The 16,136-nt window shown below is 49.1% G+C and overlaps 5 protein-coding genes across 5 annotated transcripts; 2 read left to right on the top strand and 3 right to left on the bottom strand.

Annotated features, from left to right (window-relative positions):
- Positions 1-1,131: 1,131 nt before the first annotated feature.
- DEU56DRAFT_917787 (CHAT domain-containing protein) lies at positions 1,132-4,733 on the bottom strand (the record flags this gene model as incomplete). The annotated part of the gene is made up of 6 exons (XM_041358039.1): positions 1,132-2,648; positions 2,690-4,091; positions 4,146-4,243; positions 4,291-4,430; positions 4,485-4,635; positions 4,694-4,733. The coding sequence occupies 6 exons, from the start codon at positions 4,731-4,733 to the stop codon at positions 1,132-1,134; spliced, it is 3,348 nt and encodes a 1,115-aa protein (XP_041203258.1).
- A 3,909-nt stretch (positions 4,734-8,642) lies between these two features.
- DEU56DRAFT_73583 (uncharacterized protein) lies at positions 8,643-10,880 on the bottom strand. Its single transcript, XM_041348477.1, has 18 exons — positions 10,804-10,880; positions 10,626-10,736; positions 10,499-10,564; positions 10,414-10,443; positions 10,254-10,360; positions 10,157-10,196; positions 10,028-10,100; positions 9,945-9,978; positions 9,876-9,889; positions 9,818-9,822; positions 9,630-9,758; positions 9,558-9,578; positions 9,468-9,508; positions 9,368-9,420; positions 9,290-9,297; positions 9,171-9,232; positions 9,002-9,077; positions 8,643-8,947 (listed from the first exon to the last, which is right to left on the bottom strand). Exons 2-18 carry the CDS (start codon positions 10,706-10,708, stop codon positions 8,794-8,796), a joined length of 996 nt encoding a protein of 331 aa, XP_041203259.1. The 5' UTR covers positions 10,709-10,736; positions 10,804-10,880; the 3' UTR covers positions 8,643-8,793.
- Positions 10,881-11,651: 771 nt separating this feature from the next.
- DEU56DRAFT_831969 (uncharacterized protein) lies at positions 11,652-12,592 on the top strand. The gene is made up of 2 exons (XM_041354574.1): positions 11,652-11,813; positions 11,870-12,592. Exon 2 carries the CDS (start codon positions 12,063-12,065, stop codon positions 12,282-12,284), a length of 222 nt encoding a protein of 73 aa, XP_041203260.1. The 5' UTR covers positions 11,652-11,813; positions 11,870-12,062; the 3' UTR covers positions 12,285-12,592.
- Positions 12,370-13,984, bottom strand: DEU56DRAFT_73672 (uncharacterized protein). Its single transcript, XM_041348530.1, has 6 exons — positions 13,730-13,984; positions 13,631-13,660; positions 13,558-13,574; positions 12,911-13,489; positions 12,654-12,857; positions 12,370-12,599 (listed from the first exon to the last, which is right to left on the bottom strand). The coding sequence occupies exons 1-6, from the start codon at positions 13,919-13,921 to the stop codon at positions 12,455-12,457; spliced, it is 1,167 nt and encodes a 388-aa protein (XP_041203261.1). The 5' UTR covers positions 13,922-13,984; the 3' UTR covers positions 12,370-12,454.
- A 296-nt stretch (positions 13,985-14,280) lies between these two features.
- DEU56DRAFT_73715 (uncharacterized protein) lies at positions 14,281-14,977 on the top strand. The gene is made up of 2 exons (XM_041348568.1): positions 14,281-14,324; positions 14,415-14,977. Exon 2 carries the CDS (start codon positions 14,415-14,417, stop codon positions 14,676-14,678), a length of 264 nt encoding a protein of 87 aa, XP_041203262.1. The 5' UTR covers positions 14,281-14,324; the 3' UTR covers positions 14,679-14,977.
- The last annotated feature ends 1,159 nt before the right edge of the window (positions 14,978-16,136 follow it).

Genomic DNA, 16,136 nt, shown 5'->3' on the forward strand with positions numbered 1-16,136 from the left:
ATGGCAAATTTTTCCCTTGTGAATTGGCTCAAGTTGAAGTGAGCAATTGCCCGATACTCATTGTCCTTCACATGGATCCTCCCGCTTATCCCCATTTTAACTCGTATCCGCGGATTGACGTTTGGGGTGTGTCAGTGGCTACAAGGTCTGTATTTATTGAATGAGCCTCGCATTGCTAACAAGATGTTCTATGATCACCGTCGCTCATGGAATTGCATAGGACAAGGAGGGAACGGCTGTCAGTGAGGTAGGTTCAAGTGAGACAGCGCGGGGCTCAGCAGCTGTTCTGTCGATTAAAGAGATAGAATCATGTTTAACTCGAAGGGCTGTTGACAGGCGAGTATTTCTTCCTGCTCTGTATCTGCTGACTTGTATCAGGTTAGGCACGCATAGAACATAATGTGCGCCCTTTTGAATTCTGCACGAGTTCTACTGGAAACTGACTCAGACAAACGTGTTGAACTTTGATTTTGTTCGGAGGACAGCGGGAGTTTCGGAGGAATCGTTGGGAGCACTTTCGGGGCCTCTATGATATCTTTGCTGCTAGTAACTCAGCAGTGCCGCTCTCGATGAGCCCACATTTTTTTCTTTCCTTATTAGTTGAATTCCCCGACGCACCTTAGCACCTTATGCAAGAGAGATCTGCTGCATTTACCCTAGGCTGACGCCTTGCTCTGTACATCACGAGTCTCCTGTCGCCTCCGTTCAGTCACCATCTATATGAGCTACATACATCACAATGCAGTGGATATAAGCACAGTAGCAGACGCACGTGAAGCATTGACAAGGCCGCCAACTTTGATGGGTGAAGTATTCCTGCGGGCACGAGCGCTCAGTGCATCAACCGTGCTTCTATCCGGACGTTGTTGCACTGGGGGTGCTTTAGTGGAGGTCCAGAAGACTTTAAAGACGAATTGGAAGGTAACGAGTCTACTCGCACTCGAATAGAAGACGATGCCGCACAATTTACATCGAGACTTGAATGAATAACTCTGCTAAAGCGTGAGAGACAGGTAGATGCGAAATCGAGATGACTACACCGCGAGAAATAACTTCATGTACACAGGTATGGTAGAGAATCCATGATCAACGACTCGTAACTCCTTACCAGACGAAAGCAATACAATAGTACTACACACCAATATGAATAAAAACCAATCTCTGCTCGAGCGGCACTTTCGTTTTCACAGCGTGAGTAGCACGGTTCAGTGCCCAAGCCGCCTTCGTACAGTCCATGAACCCGCCATCCTCCACATCCTTGACCATGTTCTCGTAGAACGCTTCAACGACGTGTTTGGCGACAGCATCGTCAACCTCCCACAGCGTGCCAATGACGCTCTTGAACCCTGAAAACTGAAGTCCAGCTGCGAGATGGATGACTTCGTCAGGCGTCTCCCTGTCGCCGACGGCGGTATGGGACGCTGATAAGAACGCGAATTCAGCATGCGGAATGTCTTTCTCCATGATGTCGAGCAGCGTGAGAGGTGCGTCCTTCATGACGAAATGAGAATCGTAAGGCTGTTTGTGGTCCTGTTTGCCGTGACATGCGAGATGCACCCAGGTGTTCTGTTCCAGGGCTTCAAGTGCACCTGCTCGAGTGGCTGCTTCGCCAGAAACAGTGGAACGATTGGCCGTCGCGGGGACGAGCTTATTGACAAGCTCGAGCTCGCTATCGACAGCTAAGAGCTCCTTGCCATTCCCTCCACTCGGTTGACCTTGTCCAACCGCCACAAAGGATGGAGGTACACGACGTTTCTTCATCATCTGCCTAGATCTGATCAGCGCCGAAAGTGTCGGCGTGTAAGAACATATGTAGAGATCCTCCAGGCATGGCTCCTTCCCAGAGCGATCCGCCTTCATTTGAAACGGATGAGCTGCGTGGAGAGGAATAGAAGTGAAAGCTGCAGTTGGACACAGCCAGATTCGCGACCCTCGCTTTAATTCGAGGACATGCTCAAGTACGTTGACGATGGGTAGCATGATATTGTCCCATACTATTCGCAATAGGACTATTAGGTCCGACCTCGACTCCGTTAGGCCCATGCGAGATGCTAGCTGTATCGCTCTGGCGAAGCGACCCTTGAGATTCTCCAGATCTAAGAGAGTGACAGACGACAAGGGAATATGGTGGGGCTCTCCTGAGGTCGGGACAACAATGGCGTTGCACGAGTATTGGCTGGCAATGAGGATGATGACCGGTCCATTGCGTGCTGCTGCTTGCAAGTCTTCGTATGAAAGTGGAAGTAGGAACCGCGAGAAACCTTGAAGATTACGGATTTCAGCTACCACGGCTTCCCATTGCGTCGTAATTTTCCTGTACTTTGTTTCTGCTACTTCAGCTGCAGGTCTGTCGGTGATGGTTGCAGAACCCTGAGCGGCGTCGGAAACGCGCTTGCTCAGCTCCAAAAAATTGCGGGCTAGATGTGGATGCCCCGATTCGAGGTCTTCGACTCGAGACTTGAGACGAGAGGCCAATGACCACTGTTGGCCACGTCCCTGCTCCACAAGTTCGATTGCACGCCGGAGATTGTCACTGCGGATGGCACACGATGCTGCGTCTACAGGTAGTGATCTTGCATAGTGGAAGGCAGCGGCAGCTTCGCGGCGCGAGGTGGTTGATGATCGTTTCCCAAATGAGCATCCAGAAGCTCGAAAAATGTTGAGTAAGCCTCAAGTGCGGATCCATCACCATGCTGCTCCGCTGCGACAGTCCAATAATATGCCTCAATGAGACGGTTCGGAAATCCTTGAGTAGGGTGTCGGGATGCCAGCCGGAAGTTCTCCATTGCGAGTGACAAATCAGCAGGATTGTGCTGAACCTGGTAACGAGATATATATGCGCCATGTAGAATGAAGTATGAGTAGTGCCTGTCAGGGTGGAGTTGTGGCAAAACCACCAACGACTCTTGGCAGAGTCGAATAGCCTCCTCGACATCGATATCCTTCGGAGTTAGCATGAAACGAGAGCAGAGCGCCGAGCCCAAATTGTAAAGTTGTTTATGGCGCTCTGGATTATCAAGCCGTATGACCAGAAGGGATTCGCGATACAGATCAATGGCCTCGTTAAGATCCTCGATGACATGCAATTCGTCATATCTCTCTTGGAGCGCGAGGGCAAGGTTGTTAAGCGTGGTGTCACGACGTGGATGCCCAGGTGGGCGCAACGACAGTGCCTCGCGATAGAGGCTGACAGCTCGGTTGATGTCATCAACGTCACCGTGTTTGTTGAAACGGGTGTGGAGGGCGCTCCCTAGGTTGCCCAATGGTAAATCACGAAATGTGTGCCCAACAGGACTCAGGCGCAGCGCTTCTTCGTACATGGAGATGACCTCGTCGAGGTCATGAGATTTGCCTTGGTGATCAAAGCGGAATTGGAGTGAGAGGGCCAAGTTGTTCAGGTATTCACCATGGTCAGAATGTCCCTCGGGGCACAGAGAAACGGCTTCACGACGAAGTTGTATGCTCTCTTCTAGATCATCAATGCTGCCCCGTTGTTGAAACCGTGTTAAGAGTGACTGTGCAAGCCCGTCGAGGGTCAAGGGACGGTATTTCTGGCCCAGGGGGAGAAGCTCGAGCAGGACTCGTCGAAGGTGGATGCCTTCGTCAGATGCATCAATCGGAAGACTGACGCATTCCACAATCACATAATCGACCGTACCGTCTACGCGCATGCTACGAAGGTAGGTGCCCTCTGGACAGAGCGGCAGTAGCTTGCAGCACAGCTGCAGGGATTCGTGAATGAACACGGCGGTGCGCTCCTTGATGTAGCGCGAGTTCAAGGAGAAAATGAGATGAAAGAGAGATGATATGTGGTCGGGATGGCCCTGCGGACGCAACGCAAGGGCTTCACGGAATAGGGAAGTGGTATCGATGTCTTGCAGATCGTTTTGAATGTAGCCTTGCAGGCGGGCCCACGCGAGGTTGGTGAGAGCCGCTGCGTGGTCAGGATGGTCGACCGGACAGCGGTCCAGAACCAACTGAAAATGTTGTAAAGCGTCGTTCAGGTGAGAGACTGCCTTGGTGGTCATGTATTCGGCATATCGTGCGTGGCCCGCATCTGTCTCTCGAGCAATCTCGCAGTCTACGAGGGACTACAGTTGACATTCCGTCAGCAAAAGCTAACCGCAGAGGCTAGCGTCACCCACGTCAAATAGTGCGCTGTCCTGATTGTCGCAAGCGTGTACAACAGCGGCCTTCAGCGTGAGCGAAGGAGTGACACCGAGAACGGGTGGGAAGGACAGTTCTACGGGATGTGAGTACATACGCATGAATGAGAAGTAGGTTACTCACCGAATGGTTCATCTCCATGATCGAGCAACTCATTCCACGATGTTTGAAGTTTTCCGATGACTTCGCCATTGCCAAGCGTTCGGTCGACCTCGTAAGATGCTCTGATCTCCACTGATAACGCAGGTGACTCGTGTGATGATCTATAAACCGAAAATCAGTCTTGAATCGCGTCCGAAAGTTTCTATGGACTTTACAGGGTCATGGTATCTCCCCACACTACGGATTCGTCAAATGATAAGACGCTGATGGCTGATTTCCAGCGTCTCCTTGAGTCGACATTGATGGACACGTAAATGCCTGCAGGCATGCGCAAGGAGGGGACTTGAAGATTTTTTCCGCCAATGACTGTAGATAGAGCGAGAGGATCACAAAAGAGATACGAAGGTGATACGGAGTGACCTACTTTCAAGTTTAATAGATTGGCTTTCTGCGCTATCGGGCATGATGGAACGATGAAGCAAAACGATGAGGATGGAGGCTGGGCTTAGTGGTGGGCAAAATGAGCGGTAGGAGAAGACGGGGGTAGGGATACGCGAACTGCAGATGGAGTTCAGCTGAGAGGAGAAGAGGTTTGGGGTTCGGTGGTGGCTACACGTGTATTTGGATCATGTTGTTGAGGGCTGTTCAGCACAATAGACGCTGGTACGATTAGACTAAGCGCTGAGACGAAATATCACCGATTAGAATTAGCGGGAGAACCTGTGGGTGGGGAATGCGGAGGTCAGACTCATCAGCGAAAGTGGCACGCCAACGGTGTACGAGACTGAGCGTCCTGTGATATTTGCTTCTCCTGAACTGAGTGGTACGACTCATTTAGCACACCAAGGCAAAATGTAGAATCGAGTTTATAACACAAGGCAATGCAAAACGGTGAAAACAATGCACACAGAGAAAGCTGAACAATTATGTATGAGTTGATGATGCCATGGGGGGAAGGAGGATTATGGAAACACCAGAAACAGATTTGCGAGAGTATGAGTCGGATTCGCTGAATGCAGCAGACGTGAATGCGACCTGGAAGACAATCAGCTGTGGTAGATCAGTCTTTATAATTACAATGAGAGTGAAAGCGCAACAAGAGAGAGAAAAAGAAGCACAGCCACCCATTCCGTACTTCTTCCTTTTTTCATACTTATTTACTCGTGGCGTGTGGCCCTCAGTCCCACCCGATGATCATCGATTCATCTGACGCAAAACCAAAAACAGCCGGTTGTCTGAAGCATTGTAGCTTCATGCCGAACTACGCTTGCATCTGATTTGCTCCCTGTAGAGACAATCAAGAAGGAACGACTGTCTTCCTTCTATATCGTCTGGCTAGGGCAGACTATGTAGAGACGACACTGGATCCGACTTGGACTGGGCCTCGGGTACACGGGGAGGTTAAACACCATCAATACTCCATTACCGACCCTCGCTGGAGCGTGCACGGGCAAGACCAAACCTCTAAGGCAGGAGGAGGAGGCGGTTCTATCTGTTGAGGACCGACTACAGCATACACTACGACAACTGACTACGAGCATGGACTCCAGTCACTGCCCCATGACCCTGGTACATTGCGAACCATCCTTTGGAATCGGCTCACCTCCGCGGGAAAATACACTTTCATTCCGTCAAAAGACTGCTGCTAGTTTTAACAGGCAGAAAGATAAACGCTCAAATAGGGTACACATAAAATATGCTTATATGCCGCTCAAGTCACGCAGTTGAACGGCTTAAATTCTTTCGTATTGAGTTGATATACATATGAGGTGCGTACCAGACTAGTAGTGCCATGCCTTCGATCATTCTACGTATGTGCAGTGTCAACACGCATAGTAGTGGTTCGGGCGGACGAGTGGAGAAGGCATCGCAATGACAGGGTAAGATGGCAAGATGAGCACTACTGATCTGAAGCTAATCCCGTGCTCCAGCTCTCTCCGAACAAGCTCCCTCATTTTACGAGGCCCCCTACTTCACGTTTGACTCGCCTGGAACATAGTGCGAGAATTTCTGCACTGTCGATTTTCGCACGAGAGTCAGGACTGGGCGGTGGACTATAGTGGAAGTAACTGGTACACCTGGACTGGGTGGTCGGACGAGTGCGCTGCTGGCTGGATTCTTGGTTGAACTAGAGGACATGGATTTATTGTAAGTCCTGCACCATCTCGAGCCATTCTTTACTGGTAACATCCAGATTTTGGAATGAAAAAAAAAAACGGACAAAGCATCGCGTGTAGTCTGATCCTTACGCACCATTTCTCTCAGGACACGGTCTAATTCCAGAGTGCGTGGAAACTCAGAGAAAGCATTTGTTTAGTAGCTTCTGTATGTTTTCGAAAACGGGTCTAATTCCAGAGTGCGTGGAAACTCAGGAAAACATATTTGAGCTCAATTTTACCATACAAAAGTTGTCACAAATCCTATCTCCATCATGACCGGATTCGATAAACTCCACAGCTTCATGCCATCAGCACTCCATTACGCCCTCCTGCACGTATCGCACTCATAGTTCTATGCGCCGGGGAAAGCAAGTATATCAACACTCGGACTCGGGAGACAACGAAAAGAATAGGCTCACTCAGACACTGTGCAGTCGAGCGGGCGTCAAGGCTCAGCGCTCATGAACATTTGAACATGGTCCCGCTGGTGATGTGACATTTAGTTCCGTTCAAGCATGCCGTATACTTGTAGATTTTGTTATTGAGACAGTAAAACCCGAAATCGTTGCCGTGGTTGAATCCTTTCATATTTGAGCATCCCACTGCACCCGATAGCCATAAGCATGCGATCCAAGTCTGCACGTAGGCCACAAAAGTACTCACCAGTTGTTGAGCAGGGAAAGTTCAAGGGTGTCACCCCCTCATCGGATGCGATGGCTACGCCAGCCATAGCAGCGGCACAGATGATAGTGGTGAGTGAAGTGAATTTCATGGTTGAAAATTGATTGTGATTTCTGAATGAAAAACTAGCCAAAGTACGCTGGCTTTTATACACAGGAAATTTATAGGAGGCAGCTAAGCAATCTGGATGTTCTTGCATCACGAAACAGATGCCACACCCGTGACATAATTTTGTCGAAGGCCTCAAATGATGTGCCGGACGCGCTCTGCTGGTCCTTCTGGTACATGTCGGCGAACTTTGATCTATGATGATGATTTATTCACCCGATTTACACATTCGCAGGGATGCGCAGACGCACTCACCGACCAGATCAATAGGCCTGTCTCTATGCCCGCAAGATCTCGCCATCTACTAAAGCATACTATTAGCCAGGCCAGTAGTTGCGGGGGTAAACTGTAACGGCGTTGCGGAGTACTTGGACAGAACCTCCTTGATGGTTCCATTGAATATCACGACTTACGAGTTTTCCACCCCATTACCAGACGTATTCCTCAAATTCTTTAGCCCCAGGGTATGTAGATAGGGTGTCTGTGCCTGCTGTCAGCGGCCTGATTGGTCGAACTAGGGGTTATGGATTTGCCATTATGGAAGTCCTGCGGCACCTTGAGCCATTCTTTACCGGCTGGGGGTTGGAGAGAAACAGACATAGCATAGTTTGAGCGACACATTGCTTCTAGAGTCGCCGTTTTGATAGACTAATCGCAGTAAATGGTTCTGCAAACTCCCATGCATCGATAGAACACTTTACAGGCGACTTCGCCGGTGAAGTCGATCTGGATGGAACCGTATTTTTAACAATCAAGGACGCCTTGGCTGTAGTTCAGTTCCGGGAGATCTGCTAAAGGGGACATTTCAGCACCGGAGGAGTCATACTACCGCGGCACTCAATACGAAATGTCAGGTCCACGTCGTTGGTTGTGGTCACTCCAGATGCGATCACATGACCTGCACCGTGACGCGTAAAACTCTTTTTCGGCTTAGCGCATCATTACATAAAGACTCAACGACACCGCAGGATGAACTTCGCGACCAACGACCATGATCATTCTTCATCAGTTTTTTTTATTGTTCATCCGAGGGAGACACCAAGCACTACCCAGAGATTTTTCTGCATCAGGTGCACATCCCGATCATCTTTTTCTCTGTAGAAACGTTCTGAAGTTCTGAATCACACGCTGTGAACTTCCCTGCAACGTGCTGATGGCAGAATCCGCAAACACCAGATATGATCTGGTAGTACTGTCACGACGCGAATAGTGCAGGGGGCAAAAGAACTTTGGCTCCTGATTTTTGCCGGCGCAGCAGAACTGTGGAGCTACCATTCAGGACTCCGAGTCCAGATCGGCGCTGTCGTTGGCACCAATATGGCAGATCGGAACTTTCATTCTATCCGTAATCTCTTGACGCTCCTGCCACGTAACATACAGATCGGGAACGCGGTAGAAACTGCATATACCAATGGGCGCGATGCAATTCTACGCGCGCTTTCCTGCAGGTTTGAGCACCGAGTCAATGCCAATCTGAGTATCTTAAGAATCCCTGATATTTCTAAAGCACTGCACAGGGCTTATAATATATACATAATATGGTATAATATCGCTTGTAGGCACCAGTGCCTCGGATTCATTTTTCCGCTGGTGTCTCCCAACTCGAACGCTCAGATCCGTCCATGTAGTCTACCACCACTGAGCGCTCCACACATACACGTACACCGAGTTCCATGTCGCCGTTGCGAGGAGATGTTGGCGTAAGCTCTGCATCGATGGGATTTTTGGAGCTTTTAGGGCTTTTAGAATGGGTTTTAGACTCGAAGTATGAGCGGAGACCGGACGTTTTCTTCTGCGCAGTGACTGTAGGACGCGCGATGACCACATTTTCCAAGCATCGTGCCTCTGGCTCTTTCATTTCTTTGTGGGCGCGAGGTGAGCAGGAGAAACAGAATCAGCAAACATCACAAGCGTCAGCGGAATAACAGCCAAGCTCTGGAGTGGTGCACGCACCTCGTATGTGGATGAGGATCCGCTGGCTCATGATCCATGTTACAGCGTAACCAACCGATGCCCTGATGATGCATTCTGAGCAGTCTGAATCTCCTGACGCTAGACGATGCAAAACTTACCCTGCCGACTAATAAAAGGCACGAGCAGAAAGAATCGCACTAAGTGTCCATGGTGTATTAGTCATTAAGTCCACACACCTGCGTATCGAAACTGGTTGTGTGATAAAGGATGAGGTTCAATACGTTCGACGCTGAGGGAATGTTAGGAGGGTGCTCGTCAAAAGCAGAGGGCACTTGCCTGTCAACACGATGAAATATCCAATGCCGTCATAGATCAGACTAAGTACGATGAGCGTCGCGCATGGACTGCCAGTGGTAAGGGACTTACACCCGTATCAGCCGTTCTACTCTAATATCAATGGTTTAGCGACCCCAAAGACGGAGGAGGGAATATGCGCACCTGTTGCTCATCGGATTATAATGCAGTAGGTGCGCGGTAGAAATGGTCACCATCACGATGTCATACAACATCGCAGAGAGGTAGAAAAACCAAGTTGACAATACTTTGCCAGCATTTGCTGGGGTGCAACTATGGTTATTGAAGACGTCAGACGAACAGCCCGCAACATTGGTAAAGGAACTACTTACTTTCCCTACAACAGGATGCTGTTTACGTGAGATGTTCATTATGAGGGACGCGACTTACATTAATAACAACAGCTGTTAGTGCTAAAGGTCAATGCAAACCCAAGATTAAAATGTAACCAGAACTTACGGGTCCGGTCAAAGATATCGGTGAACCACTCCACCTACAACGTTCAAGAGAGGTAATGGCATATCTGTGTGATAATAGCTCACCGAAACTAAGAATATGTATAGGATCAATAGGGCAATTCCTATGCGCCTATCTCTCCTTGCGATATTGTATGTCCTACACGGCGTTTAAGTCTGCAGTTCGTAACCCACACAAAAATCGACAAGACACACCTGACACCTAGGATGACCTGTGATATCATAGTTTGTGCGGCTGCAGCGTGGTCAATATAGTATTGGTGGTTGAACGTTGGGCACCAATAGGACAGACCTTTGAAGATTGGCGTCATAAAATAATATTTTTGACACGTTTCTTGGGTAAAGCCGGTGGAGAAGTATCCGTAATTACTGACTGCTATAGCCACGATACTAACATAGCTGCATTAAATGTGAGCGAAAAGATACCTTATCGGAACGAGCACAAAACATACCGAATGAGAATGAATAAGATGCAGGAAAGACTGATGGAAATCAAGCTCAGTCAACAGTGGTACGTGAGTGCTCGCGTATGTGTACCTTATATGAAAAATAGACGGTTGGCTTCGATAAAAACGCCATTCTGCAGGGAGTGTGATGATATAACTGAACGTAATCAGTCAAAATACCTTGACAAGCACGGGGCTGCAACAAAGAAACGACTCACTCGTAAAATGCGATGGAAATGGATGCTACTCGCAAATACTTCTCTGTGGTTGAGCTGTCCACGACCACATTCCGATTTATCATGATTCAATAGATAAAAGACGCGTTTATTCTGGTATTGTGTCGGGCAGATCTGTCCTTGATGGATCAGTGAGGCAAGGGATGAGACAAGATCTTACGATGTACCAAATTTGAATCCTGTTGCAGTCGAGCAAGCTTGTAATGAAAGGCTGCTGCAATTCGGGGCTCTATGATCTGGACGCCTTGTTTTCGAAAAGGAAAGGAAGCAAACCAGGGATGGAGGATGCAAGTTACATCGGCATTGTTTTTCTACGAAAACCACACTTTAAATTTAAATTTGATTAAACATGTTTGAGTGGGAGCCCAGAATCATCCGATGCTCGGTCGGATTCAAATTTCAGGCTCAGTAAAACTTTCTGGCAAGGGTGCAGGCATGTTTTTAAGGTTCACACGAGTGCTGAAGTCGTTGCTAGCGCTGATTAGTAAGCAGGCATATGGGGGTTATGAAATTGTTGATCGCCGGTGTCAGTCAATTATTTGATTTATTGTAGTTGCCTCTTGCGACCTGCGAGGAACGCATCCGACTGTCACAATCCTGCCAGACGTCGTTCAAAATTCACGTTAAAATTTTTGAATCAGGAGCTTGGCTCCAATAGCTATATAGGCCAATATAATTCCCAGTCGATCGCATGTGTTACCTGGAGGGTTTCAAAAATTTACATACTCACCGTATGTCGTTGCCCGCACCGCAGCACGAGTCCGCCTCCAAGATCCCAGGCGAATTTGATCCGAAGTCTAGATAAGTTCGTGGAGAGTGCATGTCCGGCGCATCCCGTTGCCTCTACCCATAGTAGCCTTCTGGATGTCCGTCATTCGACAGCGACAGGGTGATGAAACGAACTGTTTTTATGTCACCTCGCACCGCCCATTAGCGCTTAGCACCCCTGTCAATCTGACATTATGTATTTATTAGCGTCCGCGGGGAAGATCCTAGTGATGCCCAAACCATCAATTTCCAAACTATATAGTGAATGCAACAACCATGTCAAGTTCAGCGGCCAAAACTCCACTAATGTCGAGCGAAAGCTTATAAGCGCCGTGATAGAGCCGGAAATTGTTCTCGCAAGTGTGATCGGCAGCTCAGTTGTTGCGGCAGTGATTTCTGGCACTGTAGTGAGAGCGAGCGTGGCTGGCAAGAACATTGTTAGCAATATTAATACGTACGTGCTATAAAATAAGGGAAACATCATAGTCAGATGTCACTACGGAAGGCAAGGAAATGAGGTTGTTGACATGACGAATTGCAGGGTACATACTGCTGGCGGTGTTTCTCGTGTTCGTCACATTAGCTCCACAGCAAGCGATGCGATGACCAAGTATATATGCAGCGTACTTGAAGTTGTGCTGCCCCCCATCAATGATGTTATATGAATTCGGGGTTGCTTGCGCACACTTGTTACTTGTGAGAGAAGTTAGCGCAATGCTTGCTCCCGGAGCCACAGCTCAGCTTGAAACCCGTCCAATAAAACGTCGCTACACGAGCGAGCCAAAAAAAATTCAACAGCTCCTTCATTCTTCTGGCCCGACGGTATGGACTGATTATCGCTCAAGCATTTCCACGGTCAAGAGACGTGCATAAGACTCTAAGAAGAGAACTACAAACATCTTCAACATGTAGAATTTCAGCAGATCCAGCTGATACAGCATAGTACAAGGCTAACTCGAAGAGTCACGGGCGGAGGACTGAATTTGAACCACTGATGTGGACTTGTGAAAGTTTTTTTTCCCTTCCTTCTCTTGGAACAAGACTCAACAAAAATGAGAAATCACCAGGGATGTGTACTCACATCTGACTGTGCAAACATGAAGGTTAGGCTGAGGCAGTGGGGCTGCAAGGCCCTTACAGCCCAAAAACCCACAAGGGCAGGAAATACGCACTTCGGGTCTGCCGGCCCTTGCCGTAGCTTAGTCAGCAACAGAGTAAGGGTTTGTTTGCCACGGAGCCCACCTTGCTCGCTCTGGAATGCCTCGGGTGTGTCGAACCACACTAGAATACATGAGTTCTCTTTCCATCTTCTGTCTGAGAGTACGCGCAGGATCTGTGTCCTCGTTGCGACCTGCGGCACGAATCACCTCCTTGTCTTGCTCTGTCATCTCTGTCCGTAAATGCAACTTGTTCTGCATATCCGCCCGAATATGCATGTTGATATACCTATGCAACGTGGTTAAAAGGGCCCCACTCAAACCCAGGGAATATGAACCTACTCTAGACATCTCATAGCGCTAAAGGGTTGCTGGAATCGAGTGCCCGTGAGGGGACAGGTACGTTCGAAGGGCTCACGTTCCCTCGCCATCTCAAGGACAACAGAGTTGATGTGACACTCAAAGCTTATGGCGGTGCTCGAGAGTCCTACACAGGTGAGATCTAGCAGCCCAACAGGATCTTTGGCGAACCGCCCTGTATTATGCTTTATCCGAGCCTCACGCCATTGGAGTTGTCGCTGCGGTGTGAGCGGGTCCGCGCCCTTCATACCCGGGTGCCACGGAGTTATGGCGTTGACTTGCGCCATCCCTTGAAGTTTCTCTCCAGCAGCCCAATTTCCATCAAAATACAATCCCATGAAGTCAAAAACATCACTCGGCTCAAGGCCAATATCAACATGTGCCACGAAAGGCACCTCGAATCCAACACGGGGATTGCGGAGTAGGCCACATTCGAGGACAATGGCAACTTTGAGGTACATCATGATCAGCGGATTCACACCGAGCGTTCGGATGAGTTTGAAGAGTGCCCCCCTCGAGGAGGATTGTTCGACTTCGTTACATCCCAGTTTGTGGGTGGGCCTATCATGGCATGCGCGATCTAGAGTAAGACGGTCCCGATCTGTGTCGATCGTAGGCAGTACTCTCACCAGTGTTGCTTTTGGCACTACACACGCCGTCAGCGATTCAGACTTGCAGGATCATCCCAATCGCAAAGCCTACCTCTTTTGAACAATACAACACACTCTTACACTAAAAGCGATTTGCGACATTCCATGAATGCCCGCATCAGTATTCGGGTGCTGTTTGACCACTACTTACCTTTGCGCAGTGTCGAGGTTTCTCCATTGCTGTTTGACACTGCGTACATTTTAGGAGAATTTTGTTCTGACGCCCTTTGCGGTATACACTGGAAGATGCCAGTGCTTGGAAAGTAGTGTCCCGCTCTGGATCGTACGAATGTATCATGACCAGTTCCTGAGCCGCAGGGGCGTTATTCGTGTCAGCACTCATATTCTAGCAAAGGCGGCAGTATGAGATGATTTTAGTGGCGAGTTGATCAGTGGATCCACAGTGTTACTGGAAGGGAGACCTTATCGATTATCTCCACAACCAAACTTGATCTAGGCCGGAGTCCCGGGCCATCTTTCCAGAGTAAATGGCTTTTTGCTTCCGCATGTTCACTGAAGGATACTGATATGCTACCATGTAGGTAAAATGCTGCGCCTCTGCTGCGACTGCTGCGGTAACTGGCATGCCGCGATGATCCACTGCTGCGGTGCTCACAAATATTAACAGTAAGTGCGCATTCACTACGCCTGCGCAGCATTATCACGCTGCCCATTTTTGAGCAAGTAAGCTAGTGTCAGCACTAGTAATTGCAGCACGCCGCAGCCTAGCTGTGACTGATGAAAGCGTGAGTTTTCATCATCACTGCCTTTTAGCGTAACGGTTAAGGAATGACAGTCTTTACTACTTACAAGATCTCACCTACTGTTAATCGCAGATGCCACCTACCCCACTGATGAATAGCAGCACGGGCACTGTTGACTTCAAAGTCGGTAACGAGACGTACCAAACCTGGTACAACATTGTTGGTGACCTCAAGTCGGGCAAACGGCCACTCGTTACGCTTCATGGAGGTCCCGGGATGTCTCATATCTATATGATATCGCACACCGAGATTTATTCTCTCTATGGCATCCCAGTCATCTTCTATGACCAGCTCGGCATCGGAAAATCTACTCATCTTTGTCAAGAGTACGCCTAACCACCAGGGCGTCCAGGACGTCACGACGTCCTGACATATATAAATGCAAGACATTAGTAGTACCTTACTCATTTTCTCTTTCCGTTTTTCGCCGTATTCTAACTCTATATAAGACTATGAACACGCGCCAACGCACCTCAGTCCCTTTGATCGTGACTGAGGTGTGTATCATGTTTTCCTCACCCTTGTTTTCATTATACTCACTATATACATTAGACTCGTTCTAGGTTCGTATACTACATTGAATACCAGTCCCTTTGATCGTGACTGAGACTCGTTCTAGCTCTCGTCTTTCCACAGGTTATGAGCCCTGCCTGAAAGGACAGCGGCATTACACCATCTCTCGCGTTAGCACCTCTCGAACATCCGTTCACCCATCACGCTTCCTTCCGGGATTCAAACCAATATCGAAGTGTCACCCCTAACTGTCGATCACTATGACATCGTCGGATTCTCTCCCGAAGACCGAGAAGTATCCACACGAGAAACTTACTCTCGACGGCTCTAATTATTCCCAATGGGCGACAGGTTTCAAGATGTGGGCTGGCGGTATTGGACTATGGTCCTACGTCAGTGGAGACGAAGTAGAACCGTCCCCACCAGCTCAACTCACAGATTCCGACCAAAACATCATCCGCAAGGAGAAACACGATGAGCAGGTGAAGCTGTACAAACAACGTCGGCTTCTCTCCCTCAGTGCTCTCTCCACTGCCATCGACGCGCAGGACTTCGTCTATCTACGTGACATCGACAATCCACACCTTGCTTGGGTCGCTCTGGAGAAGAAATATCTCCCCCAGAAAGCCATTCGATTCAACCAATACCTCGATCGTCTATTCACGATCCCAAAGGCGCACGACAGCACGTCCATTGCGGAGACATTACAGACGCTCATCGTCCTGAAATCGGACCTCGCAGCGCTCTCAGTCGCACCATCCACATCCTCAGCTTCTCCACCTTCTACTACATCTAGCGCCACTACTACGAAGGAAGAGTACAGAATTCCGGACGCCATCTTCGTGCACATCCTACTCCGAGCCCTCCCCGACTATTACGACCCTCTTCGCCAAACGCTCGTTAATAGCGACGCCTCACTGGACTTCAACGACATCGTGAATCGGTTGAAGACCCAGGAGCTGCATCGTGCAGGGAACAATAGTGCACCAGAGCACGTCGCTATGCTCTCTGGACATCGAGGGACCAGCGCCCCTCCTAAGACTAGTGATCGTGTCCCTCCCAAGGGCTTCGACGAGTCGAAAGGAGACGGATGGATCGTAGGTTGGAGGCCTAAGTGTGGCCATTGCCAGAAAGCTGGCCACGTTTGGGCACAGTGTCGTGCACGCCTTGCTAAGGATGAGAAGAAGTCAGCACCACGTTCGTCCCCTACCGCTGTCGCCGCTAACACGGAATCTCCATTGGCAGACCAACCTGACGCGAACGCTGCTACTTCACCCAACG

The sequence above is a fragment of the Suillus clintonianus genome, assembly GCF_016758775.1.
Source record: "Suillus clintonianus strain FC179 chromosome Unknown DEU56scaffold_116, whole genome shotgun sequence".
Taxonomy (NCBI): Eukaryota; Fungi; Basidiomycota; class Agaricomycetes; order Boletales; family Suillaceae; genus Suillus; species Suillus clintonianus.